At 43.2% G+C, this 23,683-nt stretch overlaps 1 protein-coding gene across 2 annotated transcripts in view; it reads right to left on the reverse strand.

The window, feature by feature from the left end:
• runx3 (RUNX family transcription factor 3) overlaps nucleotides 1-23,683 on the reverse strand; it is a 49,446-nt gene that overhangs the window by 16,433 nt on the left and 9,330 nt on the right. For both annotated transcript variants that reach the window (XM_041060489.1, XM_041060488.1), the window contains exons 3-5: nucleotides 13,561-13,802; nucleotides 12,614-12,770; nucleotides 11,049-11,153 (exon numbers count right to left, since the gene is read on the reverse strand). In XM_041060489.1, coding sequence (XP_040916423.1) covers nucleotides 11,049-11,153; nucleotides 12,614-12,770; nucleotides 13,561-13,802 — 504 coding nt within the window. The remainder of the gene's footprint in view (nucleotides 1-11,048; nucleotides 11,154-12,613; nucleotides 12,771-13,560; nucleotides 13,803-23,683) is intronic.

Consider the following 23,683-nt stretch of genomic DNA (forward strand, 5'->3'; position numbering starts at 1 on the left):
CACACACACAGCGCCAGGTCCAGGCTCCATCACCCACATAGACACTGTGGCTACTGTCTGTTCCAGGCCAGAGCAGGGGCGGCCAGGGGAAGCAGCCCTCCAAATATAGCCCCTATATGTGTCCTTGTGTAGTTATTAAGAGATTTACACCACCTCAAATGGCTGAGGTCAGGGAAATGATACATCCCACTGCTCTCTGGTTGGAAAAAAAAAAAAAAAGACAGACAGGCAGGAAAAAAAATGATAATTGGTCAGTTTTTCTGTGGCCAATGGTGGTCTAAGATGAATTGGCTGGCTCTTTAGGGATGAAAGTGATCATTCAGCCGGCCACAAACATACACACACACACATACTCACACTCATAAGCCTAGCTGTGGATCCTGTGGCACAATTCCAGCTGGCAAGGACACTGTGTTTGGTGACACACTGTTCATAGCGTCCAGTAGGGGGTTTAGTGGGCTGCGAGAGGGTGATTTTTTTTTTTTTTTTTTTAGGGGAGCAGAGTCTTCATTAGACCAAGGCCTGGAGCTCATTAACCCACGGCCCACAGTTGCTGTTAACACTACTAATCAACTGAGAGGCAGCTCAAAACTTTCTTTTCCCCTTCTCCTGTTTTTCCCTCTGCCTTTGTCTCTTGGATACTTGTAAAATAAGCTATCAGGAGGGCAGCACACTCACACTTTAATTCCTCTCATCTTTTTTTTTTAAGACACCTTGTTTTAATTTTATTAATTAATTTAATTTATTAATTTTGCAAGGCACCTTTTTCTTTTAAAACTTTGTGGCTACCATAGGAATTGTTCTAAGACTCCATATCTCTTTCTACTGTATGTGCAGTGCCTATTAGATAAGTTAAGAGGCTTGCTGTGGTAATACTGAATGAAAGGAGAGCTATTTAATCATTATTTTTTTCTTATTTAAAAAATAAAAACTCCTGATCAGAACTTGGATTTTGGCCATACAGGAGCTCTTTGATTCTGAGTTAAACTGTTTGTTTATCATTAACATATGCCCATAGGCTACCTCCCTGTATGTGGTTTAAATCATGTGACAGCCCTGCTTTAAACTTGATTTCTACCCTGCACATCGAGTCTCACTGAAAGAAAACAGCTATTCACTGTAGAAAAAGTTTTAACGACTATCTAAATCATTACAGTCACAGCCGGGGAAACAGAACCTACATCCTCCAGTTAAACCTCGTGTTAATACGCTCTCTTTGGCCAGTTTGACCCTGACTGTAGCCGCAGTGTGTCTGCTCCGACCGCCAACATTTGACTTCTATGTGCTCTACAGGGCCGGGGGCCAGAGGGGTGCGAGCGCTCCACACCAGCCCCATTTCAGAGGGGTTTCTGTGGTCGGATGAATATTTAATGTGTCAGGGTGCACTTAGGAGAGAATGCCCTTGTTTTTCTCTCTATGATATCATAACCACAAGATAGAGCTGGGAGATGGGGGCCAGTGCACACATGAGGCCTAAACAGCAGCGCTCAATACGCACCCAGAGCCGAAATGGATGCTAAAGGTTGTAGATTTACTTGCCTCCTCTCAGAGCAGCGGTCGCATCATCTGAAAGCATTATGGAAGTCTATGAAGAACAAATAAAATGCTCGATATAAAATGTCTGGTATTAACGATGTACTGAAAGGCGATGGCTGTGTTTTGAAGAGATGGGTGTGCCGTTCTCAGCCCCGCTTTGTTTTCTGTCAGTGTGTTTGCCTGTGTCTTTTTATTTCCTGATTGTGTTTCATATTTGCTGCAGAATAACTTGAGATGTTGCTTTGCTCTTTTACCCCCGTGCTTTGAAGCGCATGGAAATGGGTTCAAGTGTAAGTGATTTGAAAAGTGTGAAGTTTTTTCTTTTCTTTTCTTTTTTCATGAGATTGCACCCAGACCACATGAACGGCAAACTCCACTGAGCCTTGCCCAGCCTTCCACCCACAAAGCCCATATCAGCTCAACACAGAGACAGTGTTTGCTCAGTAAGGTGACAGCCAGGCCTTAAACATTGACGCCAAAGCCAAATGGTCACCCAATATGACCTGTTTCCTTCCTTCATCCCGTACTTTTTCTCTACTTCTCCTTTCTTTCTCTGTCTGTCTCCGTCTCCATTGAAAGAAAGAAACATATGTTCCCATCCAAAGGGAGACACATTAGACACAAGCTCTTTTTAGTGAAGGGCTGGGTGCTTTTTCAGGGGCAAAGTGAAACTCTATCTGGATGGCAAAGGGCAATACGTGCTTTGGCTGCGGCCCAAGTCTGCTCTGAATATATTTGAAGTGTAAATATTTGTATTTGACGTATAAATGGACTTGATAGGCCCCTGATAACAGACTAGAATTGATTTGGAGTGCATGTATCACACTTAACACTGAAAACTATGTCTGGACTGCAGAGTCTGTGTAAGTATGGTATAGGATTACATACAAAAAAAAATGTCTGGGCAGTGTAAGAAGCTTTTCTGATTCAAACATGAGGACTACAAAATGGCAGCTGATTGTGATATTTTTCCTTTAGCTTTTAGCTTTTTTGCTGTGTTGTTTTAATTCGGTATTGGCACGACTTGAAATGCATCTAGCTTTCCCTTTCAGTCAGGGAAGCCCATGCTGTACGCATTTATGTATTGAAAGCGAAGTGCTGAAAAGACGTGAACTCAGGCAACATCCTTGAACTTCTGAAAACCCACAGTGCGATGTGGGGCGACAGTTGAACATATGTTGCAGCGAGGCCTACTTGCCTGCAAGCAAACTTCCGTTTGCCCTCAACAGACACTGGGGACGTTTCAACATCTGTTGAGCAAAGCCTTGTACACCTGTCTTCCTCTTCCTCCTCTCTAGCGGACCTGAACCCCCTATATTCTCGTTCCCACCCTGGTTCTTTCCACCACGCTCTGTTATACTTCCCCTTTCATTCTATTACTACCGTCACCGCACAGCTTAAGAAGCATCCCTGCAGCAAATGTATCTGGCACAGTGTTTCCCAAGGCCACCAATCACACATTTGGGTATTTACAGATTTACAGTGGGGCGAATCAAAGTTCTTGTTTTGAGGCTGACCCTGTAGGATGTGGGTTTTACCCTTGGCTGGTGATTGTGGCTGTCTCGTCTAGGCCTAAATGAGTCGATGCTAGCCACACGCAGGCATTACACTACTTTACACTCATTTACATAACACTCTCATAACACTTTCAATATGAATGCATTCATTTTTACGACTCTTATCATTACCATGGATTGGATGCACAGACTGTTTACTTCTGTGAACATAAACTAGGTGTGAGTTAAAGTGTCGTGAATAAGTTGTTTTTGTTTTTTTGTTTTTTGTGGAAACATTATTTTCATCTAAACCTTCAGGAGGAGGTCAGCATAAGTTTTGGCACACTTTTATCTGTAGTTTACCCTCTGTGGCAACAGCTGCGGGATCATCTGGTCCCTTAGGCACATGCATCAGCCTCTCTCTGGGGACATCAGCAGTGTGAAAATCCCCCTCACAGGCCTGAAAACAAGCTGCTCACAGCGGAAGTTGCTACATGAGACTGTTTGAGCAAAGAGCGCAGCCTTCCTTTTCTGATAAGGGGATAAAGTGCTTTGCGTGTCTATTTGTGTGTGTGTGTGTGTGTGTGTGTTTTTTGAACAGAAGCAGTGCCACACAAGGACAGCCCTGCAGCCAGGCAGGTTGAGACAGGCAAGCAGAGTGAAGGGGTGCCAAAATGAGGCCCAGTGCACCCGGATTCTCTAACAATACAATAAGGCCCGTAGCACGTTGAGAGCAATCATCTCTCCTTTGTCCCGCCATTCTATACTTTGTGTGCGTGTGATTAACTGTGTAACTCGGGAGTTGAGACATGTTGGGGGTGATATGAGTGGGGCTGTTTTCAGGCCTTTTTGGCTGCCTGCCTGCAGACTTCATAGATAGATTTCCCAGTGCTGCTGCTGCTGCTGCTGTTGCTTTGCCCTTGTTGAGCACAGAAGGCCTATTTGGCTGCGGTGACAGATCATATTAAAGCAATAAGCTGCTTTGAGTGTGTTATTTTAGCTCTAATGGTAAATGGGGTTGTTGTGCGTGTCTGTGTGTGTGCGTGCGTTTGTGTATACATGGTAGTCAGGTTGTTCTAAGCAGCGAGATGCTGGGGGAAAGGTGGGGGCCTCACAACATTGTGGGAAAGGAAAGCAAGCTGCCGCTGTCACGTACATCAATGCAACGCCAGCAAGATGTGTCAAACGGCTTTGCGTTCACACCTCCGTGCATACTAGCTCACACACAATAATGTGCAACAAGCACACATTTGCCCCTACACACGCACACACAGTTCCACAGAATAACAACTGATATTCCAGGTGGGTCAGAGTAAAATGTGCGAAATGTGAAGTGTGATTATTTTCCACAGAGCAGACGTCCACATATTCACACTTTTAGTGCTTTCTCTAATGTTATCATGCTGTTAGTGGATTGCTGCAATAATGCTGAGGTTCTAAAGACTGACCTTTTCTGTGATGTTTCCAGCCTATTTTGAGGAGCTGAGGCTTCCCCCTGTGTTTACCCAGAGGATTGCAACCTTCTTCGCTCCTGGAAGCAAAAGAAAGAGCTTGCTACACCTATTATTTGCTCACTGTTCCTAACCATTAAGGCCTAAAGAAATAAATATCCAAACCGCAGGGTGGTGGTACACGCCGTCTTTTCCAGTAACCAGCAGGTGCCTTCTTCCCACAAACCCCCCCCCCCCCCCCCCTCCTCTACACCCCTGTCCCAACTGCCCCAACACAGAAAACGGTTTATTGTCATAATGCAGCGGGGGAGAAAATATTCCTCCACTCATGGGCCATTTATTTTTCTAAATGCAGATCGGAACTTTTATTGAATTACGGCTGAAAGGTCGTAATGGCTCCCTCCTGTATGGGTCAGTGTAAATAAGGAAGAGTGAGCACATACAGAGTGGGCATTTTACTTCCCTTCATAGGTAGGTAAACAGGAAAGACGCTTGGCTGGTGAGTTTAGAGGGGAGTGGGTAGGGAGTAGGTGGAGAGACAGAGCAGGAGAGAGCCGGGTAGCGATGTTGGCCGAGCTCCTCGGTTGATTCTGAGAAAATGTTTTCTACTTGCATCATCAGACTGAATTAAAAGCGCTGTCTGGGGCCCTCTGTAAATAATTTGGTAATTCAAAGTGTGTCTTGCTGTTCTTTCTGGCGTCAGCAAGTATAGGGTGGAAATTTTTGTCTGAGTGGAAAAAGAAAGGGCATTTCACCCCGAAGCTATTGTGTGTCCGTCTTGTGCAGCCAACAACTGGCCCGAGGAGTAGACATCGCACTGTTTCAAAATGTTAGACAATGTTCTTCTTTTTTCCTGTTTCTCGTAGAAGCTTGTGCGTTGACACTGCAGCAACAGAGCAAACAGAGGTAGCGAGGGGAGAAGAAGAAGAAAAAAAAGTGGCAGTAATAGACCAATGGGTATATTTTCTTTGTTTATATCTCAGTTTAGTCGAGGTATTTAGACTAATTAGCTCTGCTTTCACAGGAAAGCTGAAGTAAAAAAAAAAAAAAAAAAAAAAAAAGCCTAAGTAGGATTACCAACAGCTGTGTGCGTGTGTGTGGCCTTCAAAGGGAGTTGGCCTCAAAGCTTCTAGATGTGGTTAAGGTGGCAACAGTGGTCAAATAGCTTCCATCTCAGTCCTTTATTTACCCTCCCACAACAAAATTTGATTGTATTACGGATGCTTTCATTATCTGTGCTATCACACTTCAATGACTCTGAGAGCAGCAGTTCTGCATTCATTCATATGCCATGAAAAGACATAAAAATGCCTCGCAAAATAATTAACAATGGAGCGTGTTTGGCTGTCTGTAATGTGTAGACATCCTGCCCGACTACTGGAGGATACTGTCCTCATCCGTCACCAATCACAAGCCTCAGACCTCAGAATGTGGCGAATGTTTTGTCCCAACACACAAGTTCCTCTCTGTAATCAGTCCAAACCTATTCAATATGCACTGCTGCATTCCAGTGGATTTATCAGTTGACCAATATTTGCTCTACTTCTAATCACTGAGGCCAAGTATGACGCGTCTGGAGTGACCCCAGGGCGGAGGAACGCCACAGTCGACAGCCTCCAGTCAGTGCAGACGCCAACGAGTGTAATTTCTATCAAGAAGACATAAAATCTGCCCTTATCTGTTTCTATCTGTCTATGAGTGGTATTGAAGCAGACTGTCCTCTCTAACAAATCATAAATTTAGGTGGTCATGAGTTTGATTGTTGAGGCTAGTGACTATTTGCTTGTGTGTGTGCGTGCATGTTTTTGTGTGTGTGTGTGTGTGTGTGTGATTATGTGCGTAGGCCACTATGTCTTCAGGTTATACATCTGGGAGTCATGGTGAGCCATTAGCAGTCAGGAAAGCACCCAGCGTCAGACATGCCACTGTTTTTCACCCTCCCCTGGCACTGATACACCTGTAGGCCTTTCTTTCAAAGACACCCATCTCCATTTTCAAACATCAAAGTTGCCTTTGAGAGAGCAATTCGCACTGAGGGTGAGCCTTTCATGTGATTTGTGGAGCATGGGCGTGGCCCGTGGGGGCCGACTTAAAGAGATGGACGCACCTGGCAGGTGCATGAGCTGAGCACCCACACACGCAAATGTACACACAACAACGTGCATGCTATCTTTTTGTTTACTTTACAGAGAGACTGCAATATCACAGGAAAAATAACACAGCAAATGTCATTGTTTGTCTATTTGCATACTTTGTACAGTCTGTGTGCCAAATGCAAATAGAATCAACCCGCCAACTCCAACAAGCGCCCCCACTGCCGCGACTCCCCCCCCCTCTCCCCCACCCCCACGCCTGCCTTTCTCCTCCTGGAGCTGTGAACACACCCAGCCAAGCAAATAGAGGCAACAAAACACGACAGCACTTTGTGTGATTTTGGTGGATGTGTGGGCCTATGGGTGGGAAAGTGTGGGAGCTCTATCCGAATGTATGCAGTCATTAGTCGTGCACTAATTGCGTTAGCAGTTAGGGTGTATTTATAAGTAGCATTTTAAAGTCTCATCAGACAAATTTCTACTTTGACCTTAATGAAGTACAACAGGCTTCTGCATCCTTAAACATTCAGCACAACTACAACTGTCTCTCATTTCTATTTCTCTCTACTTCCTATGAGGAAGACCGACCTCTGGGTGGGGTCTAAAGGAATTTGATTTTTAAGAAAATTTTTGAATAAATAATAAACACCTACCAGAAGGATTTTCTGATTTGTCTGGACAGTGTGGCTTAATTTTAAAATGTAGTTTTCTGATTGATAGAGTAACTTCAGTGTCTCACACACAGATAACAGCTTTGAATCTGTCCTCAGATATTTGTAAAAACTTTTTTCTAACCTCAATTTTGTAATCACTCATGCGCAGATTTTATTTCCACATTCTTAATCTTTTGTTTGTTTGCTTTTTATCTTAAGATCATTTCTGCACATCTGCACAAAGTATGTTTCTACAAAAACAAAATTTTATGGTCACAAACTTGACTTTCAGTGAGAATGTTTTATTTGCATGGTCTCACATTCAAATACTTTAATGCTAATTATTTCTTCAAGTTCAAAAAGCTTACACCCACCATTCCATAAAATTATTTCTGAAGAGTATTTCACAAGCTCAAAGTATTTCTGATCTTTTTTTTTAATCTCTTTGACCTGCAGTGAGTTCTTCTTTTCTTCCCGGGGATTGATTTTCTTTTGTTTTTTTCAGGTCGAGAGATACAGAAATACAAACGGCCCCTCCCCGTGGGTAAATAGGCAGCGCCTGATGTCATATATAAGTGAGGGAGTGAGAAGGGCACCAAAAATAAAGTTGTGGGATTAATTGAGACTAACCAAGCAGGGTGCATCTAGTGTGTGAGCAGTGCTGCACAGGCATCTGATATCAGCAACAAACAGGGAGGGTTTAACACTTAAGTCATCTGCTCTCCTTTTCTTTTTTCTTTTTTTTTTTTTCTCTTTTTACATTTCTACCTCAGCATGCTCTCGCTTGTTGTTGGATGTGGCGCATTGTTAAAGCTGCTGCTCACAAGAGAATTTTCATCAACAGTTGCAGCAGTTGTTTCCAGTTTGGCGTCGACAGAAGTTTGATAATAAAGAATGAAAGACAGAACGGGAGGGGGGTATGGTGACGAATGCCGGATGTGTGATGAGGAAATCAGCAGTGAGGAAGACAAAAATACTTAGCTGAACATTTAGCCTACTTTCTGTTCAGGAACAGAATGCTGTCAGTGTGTGCGTGTGCATGTGTGTGGGCATGTAAAAATACATTAGTGTACATATGCTTGCTCATCTATCTGTCAGTTTTACGGCTCAAGTATTTTCAGAAAGCATGGTGTTCTTTGTTACATTGCCGAAGGCGAGCAGCCGCTGCAGTCCTGTCCATCAGGTTCTCCTGACTGGATCAGTAAACATTAATAAAACCTCCTCCCCCTCAGTGCCAGCTCCCGCCGCTGCTCGGCTGGCAGCCATGCAAATGCAGGCCCTGCACAAACAGCCTGTAAAGCCCCGTGCAGGCCAGCCCCGCAGCCTGCCAGCCTGCGGACAGGTGAACGCAGCACAGCCAAGTCTGGCTTCAGGCTGTCTGCACTCAATGAAAGCTCAAGCTTAGATGTACAGGCATCATTGTGCAGCATTGTCAATGAAAAATAGAAAGGCATCAAAGCAGCGTTGGAATATATAACTGTCTCTGAGGATGAGATTTTCTAATGAAAAAATGCTGTTAGTTTTATGTGTTGGCAGTGGTGCCGCTCTGCCTTGGCTTCGAACATTGTACAGCCGATATAATGTGGTGCCTTGTGGTTAGAGAAGAATCTGATTATTTTTATGGTCCTAATAATGTCTGAATGGTGGTGTGTGTTCCTGTGCTTTTACTGTGCTGTGACATGACTGACACTGTACTCTCAGAATGTGCCTCTTGTTAAAATGAGAGATCCTTTATCTCATCTCACCAGTGCTTTCTATTTAGACACTACAAGTCCTCCAATACGCTAACTTGAACTGAAAACTCATCTCAGCCTCAGATCTAACAGCTCATTCAAACCAATACAATGAACAATATAAATATGCTGTGCTTCAAAATTCTTATTCAATTAATTGTGATCAGCTGTTTGGATTTCCTGGTATATGCTGGTTCTGTTTTCTCTGCAAGAGTGACTGGAGGTATTATTCATATTTCAGATAGGCTTTGACTCAGTGTTTCAGCCATATTAACATTTGCACACGGGGGGTTGGGGGGTTTGATCTGAAGGAGGCTGTAGCTGGTGCATATTGAAATCATAGTCTGATACATTCTTTAAAATCAGCCTTCGCAGAAGTTTATTTTCTGTCATTCTACGAATTCCCTCTCAGTGCCTCGTAATAGAGTTTAATGGAGCCCTAAATTCCTTCTGCCCTATATTAAACAGTGTCACTTTATAGCACCCACAGTGCCGGTGTAAAAGTAGCACGGCCACACTGACGCCTCAGCTGAGGCTGTAACATGTTGACAGACAGACAGGAGACAATCTCATTGTACAGTTATTTCAAGCCAAGACTCTTGCAGACGCACATGAGACTGCATTTATGCACAGGCACACACGTTCCGTTTTTTTTTCTTCCTTTAAACAAAAGAAAATCAAATTGAAGCCATCCACACACACACACACACAGTGTTTATTATTATCTCAGCCCTCCGTCCTTTGCAGTCACTGTTCTCTTTTATACCTCTGCAAATAGCCTGGCAGAGGGGTGATGTCCCCTTTCTCTGTGCCCCTCGGCTCTCTCTCTGCCAGCCACAACCCTCCTCATGTGGCACTTGCTACCACTCTCTTTCCCTGCTGTGGTCTGTTTTGACTGGGCTGAATCCTCCCCGTCCCAAATAAACCACCCCCCCCCCCCCCCCCCCCCCCCCCCTTCCACCACCAGCTATCCGCCCGTTCAGAGACCTCTAAAACCCTGCACTCTGGAACCATTATAAACACCATCCCTCCATAGGTAGATCGTGAAATCCTACCCATCTCGTCCGTCCCACCTTGAGCTCACGAAAAATTCATGAACGTGCGCGGCCCTCAGCAGCTGACTCATCTGAGTAACACAACTCTCCACCATCCCTCACACCAGCAGCATTAAACCACACGAGAATGTAGCTGCGGCTGGGTGGTGGCGCTAACAGCTTTAGGACGCGAGCCTCCCTGCCAGGGCTAGCAGTGGCCAGAGTCTGCCCTGTGTTAAATCAACGAGCCACTTATGTGGTCGGGCAGGTAAGACCCCTCTGACCAGCGCTGGGGAAGGTAGAGGTGAGGGGTGGGTGAGGAGGAAGAGAGGGAGGAGGAGGAGGGTTCCACTGAGCTGAGCCACCTGTGGCTTGGAGACTCACTCAGCTCCTCTTAGTGGTCTTGAGTTATGCCTTAATATGCTTTACAGTTTCCTCTGACTAGGCCCGTCCCTGTGCCCATGCTGCACACACACACACACACACACACACACACACACACACACACACCAGCACTACCATACTTGTGAGGACAATATACTGTGCTACATTCAGTCTCTTAGAGGCTTACCATAACCACGACGTGCCTAACCCCAGACTTCACCTAGTCTTAATTCTAATCTTAACCCCAAAACCAAGTCTTAACCTCAAAATAAATCTAGTGGAAGCTGTATTTTTGCACATGTGATCTCGTGAACTGATTTTTTTTTCCCCCACAATGTGATGAATACAAAGCGCACACACACACACACACACACACACACACGCTACCAGTCTTCCTCACAGTGTCACACATTAAAATATCACCTGCATACGGCTCATGCAGTTCTTTAAGCATGTAGAGATACTGACACCCCCGCTTTCAGAACCAGGAATAGCAGCTCTAACTGGGCGGTTGCGCTGCGTTCACATCACACCACAATGCATTTTAGCAATAACGAGAGTAGTGTTGGGGTGTGTGTGTGTGTGTGAGAGAGAGAAAGATAGAAAGAGAGAGGGTGTGTGTGTGTGTGTGTGTGTGCGCGTATGCGTGTGCGTGTGCATCAACTCACTGCGCGGTTCCCGGGGTCCATCCACGGTGACTTTGATGGCGCGGTGGTAGGTGGCCACTTGTGGCGGTCCGGTGAACACGGTGATGGTCAGAGTGAAGCTCTTTCCTGCAGCACAGCAACATGTCCGTTAGATTTATAAGGGAGACATTTCACTTCATGAATGTCCCCTTTCAGATTATCTTTAAAACAAATTTTCCTCGTTTGTAACAATACCTCGCTTGTTCAACCTCAGATCATCATTGTCCCGCTCCAGTCTTTGATTTAAAAGTATAAGAAAAAAATTGTGGGGGGGGGGGGGGGGGGGGGGCAGGGACCACCGCTTTTGATGGCCCCGACTGCGGGTATGATTTAGATTATTGAAAGAATGTGTTCCAGATTGTTCTTACAGCGGTAGTTTATTGTTCAACAAGACAGGATCTTGCTCCCATCTGCATCACAGTCCGTGTGGGGGGGGGCTGCATCGTGCAGCGGGTCCGGTGCTCGTCCCCAGCTCTGAGAAAGGCATCCCTTGTTAAAAAGAGAATGCGTGGGAGGAAAGAAGAATCCTCGGGTGGGGTAATTGACTACAGAAATGAAAGGTACCGGGTACTTTTTTTTTTTTTTAATTCGGAGACCCATTTTCCATAGAGATATTTTAACATTAAAGGGAAATTTAAAAAGGCCGGACCGAGGCCAGGAATGGTGCTCTGAGGGGAATGACATGAAGTTGTTTGTGAACAATCAGGCCTTTAAAGTTATCTGTACTTATGTTACTTTACTTATGTTTGAAAATTGAGATGTTTTGATTTACCAAATATAGTACCGACTTTTTGCAGCAGGCTCATACATTAACCACAACATCATGCAAACTGGCCTGTTGAAAGATTTATTTTTATTTATTTACAACAATAAAACACAGTACTTATGAAAATACTGTGAGCTGTTTGGTGGCAGGGACTGTTTGACAGACTGCCTCGGGGCAGGCATTACGAGGTGTTGTTTTTTTTTTTTTTTTTTCCCATCCATCCCTCAGATTTACGCCACGTGGATAATTCTTTATATTCCCTTGGATTAAGATAATTAGGCTGTAGTCACATCGCCCCTGTGCACCGTGACGCAGGCCACATGTTTCGGATGACACCCATGGACGTCAGTTGGTAAAATGTGGGCACTCGTCGTGCCCACACCTAAATGTTTCCACATTTGCGGTTTTTATCTTTGTAGTAGGCAACAGAGATCAGGCCAGAAGTGACAGAAAAATACTGAAAAGCTATATTTTAAAGGGGCATAATGGGTAACAGTTTCCTATGCGTGCGTCTGTGCAACGTATTTGGTGATCTAGACGTTTAATATTTTTTCACATTCTCTAAAAAATAATAATACGCTGTCAGTTGTCAGTTGTTCCTCCGCTTAGACCCAGAAATATGATCCATTATTATTATTATTATAAGCGCGTTTCCAAATGTTGCTGCAAATGGCATTACAAGCTGAGACTCTCTCATACTGTATGTGTGTGCGTGTGTGTGTGTGTGTGTGTCCATGTGTATGTGTATGTGTGAGAAAGACACACACAGCTTCCAGCTCACCTCGTCCGCTCCTGCCCACGAAACGCAGGTCGTTGAAGCGGGCCACCTGGTTTTTCATCACGGCTGAGGCGTTCCTCAGCTCGGCCGAGTAGTTCTCGTCGTTCCCGGCCATCACGGTGACCAGAGTCCCATCGGGAACATCACCGAGAGCCACGACCTGTGCACGGGGGGAAAGCAAGCGGTCACTCTGGGTCACCAAACCAAATGTACACAGCTGCCCGCGTAAAAAACCGCATCCGCCTCCCATAATATTAAACACGAATATCGCTACAGTTTCACCACAATGTCAACAATAAACCAAACAGTATAGCTGAGAGATTTCCTAAAGTAGACACCTCAAGCACAGCCTGTCAACGTTTACATCTCAATTTTCTAAACATTTGTATGATATGCATTTCATTACCTGCTCTGTTACTGTTATTTATTTTCCTTATGCTCTCATCGGATCTCATCCAAACACATGATTTACGCAAAACAAGGCTTAATGTTGACACAGGCCACAGATGTTTACCTTTAAAGCATCAAAATAAAACATAATACAGAAAAATAAAATAATAATAATTTAAAAAAAAAATAGAGTTCAGATCTCTTTGCTCAGACCTCATGTAATTTCAGACCTCTTTTTCTGCAGTAATTCCTGACCCGATTTAGGATGTTATTATTCTGGATGATGCAGTTCAAAGCTAATAAAAGCAAAGCTTATCTTTTAATAACTTAACATCTTGCACAAACGCAATTTGCAGAAAGAGCACAGCTTCCAGAGGCCAGTCTTATTTATAAATAAATGCAATTAAATTACCTCCTTCAATTTTTTTTTTCAGGGTGGTCTTAAATCAGTTTTGAACGTCTTTTCACGCATATTTCCTACAGTTAGAAAACCACAGTATGCGTCATTAAAATAAAAATAAAATAAAATAAAATAAATAAGTAAAAGGCTTGGGTCTTGCCTTGAAAGCCACGGGGAGCGTCTTGTTGCACCTCCAGTGAGACGGGAGGACAGAGCAGAGGAAGTTGGGGCTGTCGGTCCGGACCAGCTCGCCGGCGTGGTCAGCCAAGACGTCCACCACGTTCCTGGTGTCCGGTCTTGACCTGAGGGGCCCCGCGGTGGACATGGCCCCGTTGCCGTCTCCAATCTTACTGCAGGGGAAGGACGTGGAGGGCGGCGTGAACCGTCTGGTGGTGGGCGGCTCTACGGGAATATGCATCACAACAGCTTGGGTCAGTGCCACCTGACTGGGTTGTATCAGAGGAGCGGGACTCTTTGGGAGAAAAACAGTTTTTATTTCTCCCTTTTTCCTCCAGACGCTGACGGTCTCAGGAGTCCACCGTCTGAGCGCAAAGGATGGAGGCGAGAGCGCACGAAGTCTGAGTGAACAGAGCCTCGCTACCTTAACAGAAACTGCAAACTGTGATGACTATGTGCTAGATCATCTGCACAGGATGTGTCAGCCAGAGAAGCCTCACTAACTTCAAGAAAGAATAGAAAGAGAGAAAAAGACCACACCAACGAAAGCTCTCCAAAGTCTCTCACTGCTGAATCTGTCTTATATCGCTGATCTTATCTGTCGAACACTTGACGGACAATACCAGACGCGTGTGTACAATAAATCAACAACACAAACTACTTGAGCTTTCACTTTGAACTCGCGAATCAGTCAGTGAATCCCATAAACAAGTTAGTGGCGATCAGTGATCGGGTGGCAGTTGTCAGATAATCCAAACTCGATGCATAAAGTTAGGCAATCCTGCTGACTGCCTTTCTCGGCTAAAGTTTTTTTTTTTCCCTAAAGATGATCGTGACTAAACAGTCAGACTTTACCAGACGCCTCTCACCAAACTCCACTTAAAAAAAAAAAAAAAAAACAGTAAAACTGAAATTCTCAAACCCGAATATCTACAGTCAAACTGAAGCTTAAGTGTCTCAGTGTCCTTTTTCGTGCGTAGAAGTTCTTGCAACTTTATCCTCGTTGGATCTTCCCACAAAAGAAAAATTTTTAAAAAGCAACAACAACGTTATTCTGGGATAAAAGGAAGTGTCCTGTCGCTCCAGTCGGATTTCCTTTAAAGTTATCCTTTATCGCAGGGTTTACTGGGCGCAAGAAAGAGCCGTGAGGCTGAACGCAGTGCAGAGTGCCGCGATATTATTTTACCCGAGTCATTTTAGTGTTTAGTGGTTGGGAGTGTGGGGATGATTTCCACCAATGAATCTGCTGGGTTGGGCTTTCACCAGACCAATCAAACTCTCCGCTGCTCCTTCTGCAGCCCTGTACTGTTGTCACACACGAGCTGAATTATTGATACATATCTGTGCTTTTCTCTCTGCTTGTGTTTTTACATGCTGTATAGACAGACCTTTACACGACAGACAAAAAATCAGGTGACATTATAGTTTGTAGGAGACATGCTTTTTTTTGTTGCTGAAATGACACTTGGTTTAATAGAACTGCGTAAAAATAAATTGACATAATATGGTTTTACATTATAGTGAATAATCACAACGCGAGATGAAGCAAATGCAAATGTGTTAGACATTAAATTTGATGGATTTGAAGATGTAAAAAAAAAATCCTGCTGTTGTGCAGAAGAACTTTTGTGTGGAGATTCTGAATTATTAGTCATATAGGGAAGGGTTTTAAACCAATAATAATCCTGATAATAGATAAGATGAAAGATCTGCACCTTTATCCCAGTGGCATTGCTTTTATCACAGCACCTTCTCCAACCTTTGTTAATTCGAGCTGTTCATTTTTTTTTTCTAAAGAGGGATTCAGACTGCAGAGGCCTGTGGTTTTTATTCTCATTTATTCCCTTTGAAAAGCTATTATATGTGGCGGCTTCACACCTTCTCTCCAGGTAAATGAATTTTTCATCAGGTGAAATTATGGGTTTGAGACAGATTCCTATCACTTTAATTGACTGCACCGAATTCAATAAGAAAATTAAAGCAAACAGGCAAATGTGTTTTTTTTTTTCCCTCTCCACATCAAACGACACAACAGAGTAATAAGTGCGTGCGCCAGAGGCTGAATTCATTAGAAGCCTGAAATGTTGAGGGTTACTTCAAATGACGGCACACCCTGCGCAGCCTCCGCCGTGCTGCTTTCTGACACTAGTTGGCGCATTTGCCTTTTCAATCGCTGTCAGCTCAGACAGTCACAGGCAGACATTTCACATCTGCAGAGGAGAGGAAACTTTTGATGTGTGCTCTGACAGGGTCGGAAATCTGAATTAATTTCAACTGTAGTCGAATAAGCTCAACGAATTACATTTGTGAGGCGTTTTTTTGTCGTTTAAAGACGCGCAGGAGACAAATATGACAGCCCCCCCCCCCCTCACCCAACACCTACATTTATGTTTTTGCCTGAATCATAATAAACTTAATAATTATTGAGAAATGAAATTTTTATAAAGGCACTGACAGTTATTCGTTTGATGACCGCACACTGAAGCCACGCGATGGATTACAGTTAACATCTCCATCTCTAAATACAGCATTCAGAGATTTGGTTTACTCGCTGGTTTTTGTCTTTTACTGTAAATGCATGAGTGTTTTCTTAAACATAAAATATATGTTTTATAAGTTTAGCTTGCTAGATGAGCACTGATAGTTTATTATTGATTAGGATCGTTTACATTATTATTTTTTTTTTGGAAAGATTTTGCGACCTGATTGGTGCAGAAATTAATTTAAAAAATTCAGTTTGATTAAAAGAAAAATAGACAAACAAATAAAACGGCGCAAAACATTATAAAATAAACAGTGAGTCAGGGACATTGGTTATTTTTAAAAATATGAACAAATATTGAACAAGTCATCTGGATTTTCATTTAAGCGCATTTTTAAAATTTTATTTATGTATTTTTTTGCTTTCAATCAATCGATGTCTCATTTTCATAATAACACGTATGCGCGTGCCCCTGCGTGTGTGTGGCGGTTTTGAAGTTGTTTACTTGCATGAGAATAAATGAAATGCAGTTAAGTGGCGCAACGAGTCATCGGAGTGGCTTCAGATTTTCCCACAGTTTCCCCCTAACGCACTGATCCAAGTCAGAGAGACTGAGAAGGATGAAGAGGAGAGATTTTAAAAAAATGAATGAATGAATGAAGTAATTAATTACTAATAGATAGATAGATAGATGTTATAGCTGTGGGATCAAACCTGGCCACAAAAATCAAGATGTCATATGTGATGTGTCAGAGCAGCATGAATCCTTAAAGAAAAAAAATCTTTTTATAAACAGTTTATATTTAGTATATCATACCTGTATCAAAATGATCTGCTCTGGGAAAAATAGGCTAAACATTAGTTCTATAAACCAAAAAAATCAAATCTACATAAAACTTCTGTTTCTCTCTTGAATTTTTTTTTTAGTTTCATCTTTCTTTTTCTTTCTTTTTTTTTTTTTTTGGAGTGCCTCCTTCCTTTGTGGCCACAGAAATATTCACCTATAAGCTTGTTTAACACGCTGACACTCCTCCTTTGTGTTTGCTTGTGTTTCTGGCTGGTGATCTAAGACAGTTGTTCAGTGGGTTGTGGGGACTCAAGGGAGTCAACAGCAATTTAAAAAATAAATAAATAAATCTCGCTATTTAATTTCTACAAATTAGAAATTAGACCAGTCAAAGAAAGAAAGAATATTCAAATCATAAAAGTAAAGGCAATTCAGAGCAGACAACCACAGAAATCTTCCTTTGCAAGGTCCCCAGGGCAGAACTACCTAACCTGTGTCATTTTTCGTGTTTTTGACTTGAAAATGCAGGACAGCCCCAAAATCGTCCCATCGCTCCATGTCCCAGCAGCAGCTGAATCTCTACAATCCTAACTACAAAAAAAAAATCACCTCTGATCAGATCACCTATCATGCAGCCTCTATTTTGAGTAAAGCTCAACTGGGACAGTGACAATGCCAGTGATATTTTAGTCGTCCTCCTGCCCTAGTTCATTATTAATATGTGACCACACGCCCCAGCCATACCCCGCTCAGCTGTAATGTGCGCCCCGGGCGCCTGTCACATTTAGACCTCTGCATTTCAACATGCAGTTTCTACAGTTTCAGCCGCACAGGCATTGAGGACAGAGCCCGTCGTGCCCCTGAACGATTTTTAATGATCCGGGTGGGTTGAGCCTGAAATCAAGACAGAACTCCTGGAGGACATGTGAAACCCCGGACCCACCTCAAATAGGCCTCAGCATATGATTCTTACCACTCAAGAATGAAAAGAAAACGGATCCTTCAGATATAAATCAAGAAATCACATCGTTGTTTACTGATGGGTTACTCTGTGAAAGCTTGTGATTGATATACCCCTATGTTCACTGTGGTACCAGAAAATGTCCTTAAAGAAACTTTTCTACAGCACCTATCACTTCTAAATGGGCCATTTATGACTCAAGAGAAACCAAAATGAATCTACAAAATGAAGTTTAACTAATCACAAAGCTCCCTGAAGCCGTTACCAAAGAACTATAAAGATCCTTCCTCTGTGTGTATGAAACTTTAAGTGGAGGCTTAAAGTTTTACTTTAAGTTTCAGGTGTAATGAGTCAGATTGTAAAGACTAAGACTAAGAGTGTGATCTCCATTAGCAGAGGAACCAGTGGAAGCCTTTGGGGTCTGTAAACGTATACCTGTTTCTAAATGCCACCCACACTGCTTTCAGTGCCACTTAAAAGTCACTTTGAAGACAGGGACAGTCTCAGATACATTGAGATCTCTTTAAGGTTTTTGATTTTTTTTTTTTTTTTTTAACTGAATATGATCTATTAGCCTGTGTAAACTCCCCAGCTATTTTCAGACATGCACACATAAGCCCTTGGATGGGTAGCTATTCATTTGGAAAAGGGGGCTATGGGGGCAATTAGAAATAGTTTGAGGTTCAGCTATGACATAAGACAAAGATTTCTATCTTTAGAGGAGCTGTGGTGGTCACACATTTCTGTACATTCACAAATTACAGGGCAAGCTTTGGCCCTCAACCCACCGAATGCATTCCTTCCGAAAAGTGTCTGCTCGAATTTCAGCCGGGGGTTTCTGCTCAGTGGAAATATGAGTGTTCTGAATGGACGACTTCTATGAAATGGAGTTTTATTCCTCTCGGATTAAATTAGCTCTACTTTGGGGCTTGGGGTATTTTTTTGTATGAATGATGAATTCTGCGGTGGCTGTGGAACGCTGGGCTTGTTTACCGTTCCCTCCCTTTTTTTTTTTTTTTTTTTTTGGAAACATAGCTTGCTATGAAATGGACTTTTTCTGCTTGATATGACAGGAGTGTCTGTGATTAGACTTCCAAGCATGATGTAAGTCACCAAAGCCATTTGTGCCAGTCCCCTCAAAGCCAAATCATATTCTAGCGTCGAGAGTGTTTATATACACAAGTATATGGAGAAACTTTTAAACAACAGTGAGTGGGTACAGACTGTTTGGGTTTTGGGCTCCTGCTGCTCTGATGCCTGATTCTCTCTCAAATTTTGATTACATAATGTGTCAGCACATCACAATTGGTGGTCATTTTTGTCCATTTTGATGTTCAGACAAGAAAATAGGAAACACATTGAACAATTTTGATCACATAAATTCACGTTAGTTTTTCTCCATCAAGGCTGTCTGTGTTAGTTTTAATGAGCACTGGAATTCATTTGGGCACTCCTGCTTTGTTTTAGCTCCTAATGACCCTAAAAAAAACTTTATTTTTATTTTAACTTTTGCGGTTTACTTTTAAAGTTTCCCTCATGTAGTGTTTTAGATATTCAGTAACTCATGAGAGTGTCAGGTCCCAATTTCAGATCCTTGAAGGCGTTTAGAGTATACATTATCCTAAAAGTGATGAAGAGGATGGTGACATTTCCAAACCCAGCAGCTAATTACTATGTAAGTGCGATGAGCTGAGATGCGGCAGTCACCAGAGGAGACAATAAGCACATTCATTTCATGCATCTTTAATACACTGCTTACATTTTATAAAAGGTGCGGAGCGGAGCCAAGGCTTATTAAAGCCCTGTGAATCAATTGAGCACCACAATGGCTGTTGGGGGACGACTCCAACTATGTTTTTATTTCTGTCTGCTGCATGTTAATGGGCTTCTTAAAGACGGCGTTCATTTTCAAACATGCCAAGCGTGTATTTGTCTATTCAACACATTTTATAGTGAATATGTTATGGGATTTGCTTGGCTGTGATGTTTCCCAATCCACTAGAGTACAATTGAAAACCTACTTTTCTTGAGTTTTCCCTATTTATGCTATTTTACACTTTAATTTCACTAAATATCAGAAGGAAATAATGTACCATATATGCTGCTACATTTATTTGACAGTGTTGTTTTTCAGATTAAGATTTTACATAAAAAATTGATAAATCTTTAAAAAACAATGAATTATTAAAGATTAAACTATTTTTAGCTTTTGGAGTCACTATCTATGAGCTCAGGTGTCTTATTAATATCTGTTCCACCAAAAAAGGCGGTTCCCCTGTAAACTTCTCAGACGGTTTCATGTATTTGACCGTCCAAAAACAATGCATAAAAAACTGTGTTGCAGACTGCAGTTTTTCTTTTCTTACAGCCCTCAGATTTATCTTGTGACCTACTGGAGGGTGGTCGAACACCAGGTTGGAAACTGTTTGACCATGCGAATTGTTAACTAACTCCAAAATGACAAGCCACAACTTTGAAATACTTCTCGCACATTGATTAATCAGCATTAACAGTGTAATAAGATCATATATTGTTTGTTAGTGACGGGGCAATCTTTCTGTGCACAGAGTACTTATGAGTCTTTAAAGCAACACTATTGTTGATAGTAGAAATAACACAGTCTTCCTCTTGCCAATTAAAAGTTGAATTCTCCACACTTCATAATTCACTACACTCAGCCTTTGAGCTTGTTACACTGTGTTTCATCAGCACTTTCAGTGGCCACTGTTCAGTGAGCTACTCAGTTTGTGTACATTTTGCTGATAATTTCAATTTTTTACTTACTCCACCACTGCTCTTCAGATTTGCTGTGTGAGCATAAAACAACTGCATAATCATGACCAAACATACCTCAATTTTTAATACCAAAATTCAGGACTCACTTCTGTCTTGTTAACAATGACCCCAAAAGTCATGAAAGGCGCAGTGAGACGCTCCAGTGGGTTCACTGTGTTTGGGGGTTGAGTGTGGTTGGGCCCCCTCCCTGTCCTTTCAGTGGCGGTTCAATGGCACACACCACACCCGAGGCAGGCAGGGGGGAACTCGCCGTAAACCCCAGTGTCACGGTCGCTCCGCCCTCACATCATCCATCGGGTACACTCACCCAACGATGACAGTCAGCAGCCTGTGATGTGGTTCTCAGGCCTGTTTATTCTTTGGAAACCCACTAAAAGTAGCATTGGATGGTAGGCTCACCAAACGGCCCCAGTGCTATTATAGGAGCACTTTGGGTTGAGTTTTGATCTGGTGGGATTGTAAATAGGGCCCTGCCTTGCTGCGGAGCACCACTTTTGGGCTATATTGTTTAGTGTGACCTGAAGGAAGCTTTTTGATATTCAGGGTGATTTGTAACCTGGAACAAAATGTAAAGTCCGAAAATTGATATGACTTGTGGCATTCAGGGTTGTGTACTTCACAAGGATATCAGTATATGTTTTTCATAATGTTGACGATGATGGACAAAGGCCTAAAAAATGTACCCCATTCTAACTTTTCTTCATTTTGCTGAAGGAAAGATTGTATTTTTTTTTTCCAGGGTCTTTATTTACCCCAGAAAGTCAGTATAACTTTTAAATCTAAATGAGTCCCATAAATACGTCAACTCCCCCATTTTTTTCAGTTGTGGTTTTTAGTGTGAGCTATAATCATTTCTCATCTTTCTTTGTCTCTGTGTCTGACTGTCTATTTGTGTGTAACGACACACACACACACACACACACACACACACAGATCCACATACACACACAGATCCACATACACACACAAATGCACAGTGTTTCTCTTTCTGGCGAGAGCTTCTGATGCAAGGACGGCAATCTGTAATCTGTAGTAATTGCATGTTGCAGAAAAACATTTTTCCGCTGTGGTAATCGCTGCAATATGTGCAGTTGCGTTGCCAAAGTGACAGCACCCCCACCCCCTACAGACACACACATGCACACACAGAAGTGCACACACACACGCACACAGTATCCTGACTCACTTGGACTCTACCAAATGTGTCCAGCAAAAAATTTGGGAGACTGCTCCCACAGGAGTGACAAAGACAAACTGTTGTACTGTGACAAGCTTGCGACTGCTAAGCAGCATACAACACACACACCCAACACACACACCTGTGGTGCTGTCATGCTGCATTCACCTTGTGCAAAAGATTTACAGTTCCTGCCAGTGACAGTTTAACTGCCAGGCAGCCCCGATGCCAGAGCCCTGCCAGAGCCCAGCTGCCACACACAGATCAGGAGACGAATCTTTCACAGGAGCCACATCAGTTCACTCTCCATGCTCCTGTCTAACAGCCATCGCACATTGCAAGCAGGTGATGAAATTCCCCTGAGCATGTCTAATACTAATTCCCTAATAATGCTCATTAAATGAGTCTCAGAGAATTGAGATTTGTCAGAGTTCCTCCTGGTTTGTGGAAGTCGTGGCCACATTAAATGCAGGGAGTCTAGCGACGGTCTGTGGCTGAACCATTGGTGCATATTTATCAAACCGTCGTCTACCATTTCACCACTCTGACACCAGCATGTACTCTACTCTGTTGGACAGCGGCGCAGGTTTGTGAGGTCATCACCACCGTGAGACTGAGGGCAAACTATGGTGTGTAAAAAACTCTTCTCACTGCCTCAGCAAATAAGCTCTCTCTCTCTCTCTCTCTCTCTCTCTCTCTCTCTCTCTCTCTCTCTCTCTCTCTCTCTCTCTCTCTCTCTCTCTCTCTCTCTCTCTCTCTCTCACTGTCATTGCAGCTCAGCAGCGCCGCACATTAATGATATCATTACCCACTGCGTCATCACCCCCTTGCTCAACAGAGCCCCAAAATATGTCAGCCCAGTTTGGCTTTCTTACGCTGCCCTCGTCTACGTGTAACCACACACACCTAGCATAAGGACAAGTAATGCTCAGAGACATTTATAGATACACAGCACAGACACCAAGATTGCAACCAGACTGTGTGTGCAAACCTTTTCCTCTCTGGGCTGCTACTCTGACTGCTGAAGCCATCCAACCTCCCAGCAGTTGAACTTCCCTGTGTCTCTAATGGAGTCTCTCTGTCAGATCAAACAGCTCACACTGACGAGGAGAGGAGACAGATCGCAGCGCTGGAAGCCGTTCAGTCTGACAGCCCGAACACGTTTGACTGGCAACGCAGTCTGTGTCTGCTCTTCCATCGCTAGAGATCCCACACAAATATAGTAGCGCCACCAGAGAGGGGAAGAGGGGGCGAAGAGCAGGGAGGGGGTAAGGGAGCCCGAGCCTGTCGGCTCAGAAAATAAGTTGTGAGGCGTCCCTCTCACACAAAAGCAAAGCCCCATAGCTCAAGTCTTTTCTCAAAATGAAATCGCATGTGAGCCGAATATTAGGAAGTACGCATGGCTTCCAGCAACCACCAAGCCATTATAGCAGAGCCTGTAAACCACATTTTCACCAGCAGACAATGCCCCTTTGTGCTTGTTGTGTGGCTGTCCCCTCTCTCTGGAACCCAAGGAGAAGCCCTGCACGTTTAAAATCACCGAGCAGATTAGAGTGAAGATGTGAGGGAAAGTGATGAAGAGGAAGTGTCAGTTTTAGATCTCTGGTTAATTAGTGGCAGTCATGTCAGGAGGGGCGAGCAGGACAGTCTGCCCTCATTTAGCCCCATGGTGAGTGGGACCTTTGATGTGGTTGCATATGGAATGCTGTTGTTCATTCCTCCCTGCAACAAAAGCCACATGTTTTTATTTTTTGAGACTAGGTCCCTGTTACTGTGAAGGAGCACGGTGAGGTATGTAACGTATGAAATGAATGACATGAACGTTAACCAACAAAACACAAGTCAGAGAGGACCCTGCCAAGTAGGCACAGGGCCAAATGCATTGTTCTTAGCAGCATTGTGT

This window comes from Toxotes jaculatrix, chromosome 17 (assembly GCF_017976425.1).
Source record: "Toxotes jaculatrix isolate fToxJac2 chromosome 17, fToxJac2.pri, whole genome shotgun sequence".
Lineage (NCBI taxonomy): Eukaryota > Metazoa > Chordata > Actinopteri > Toxotidae > Toxotes > Toxotes jaculatrix.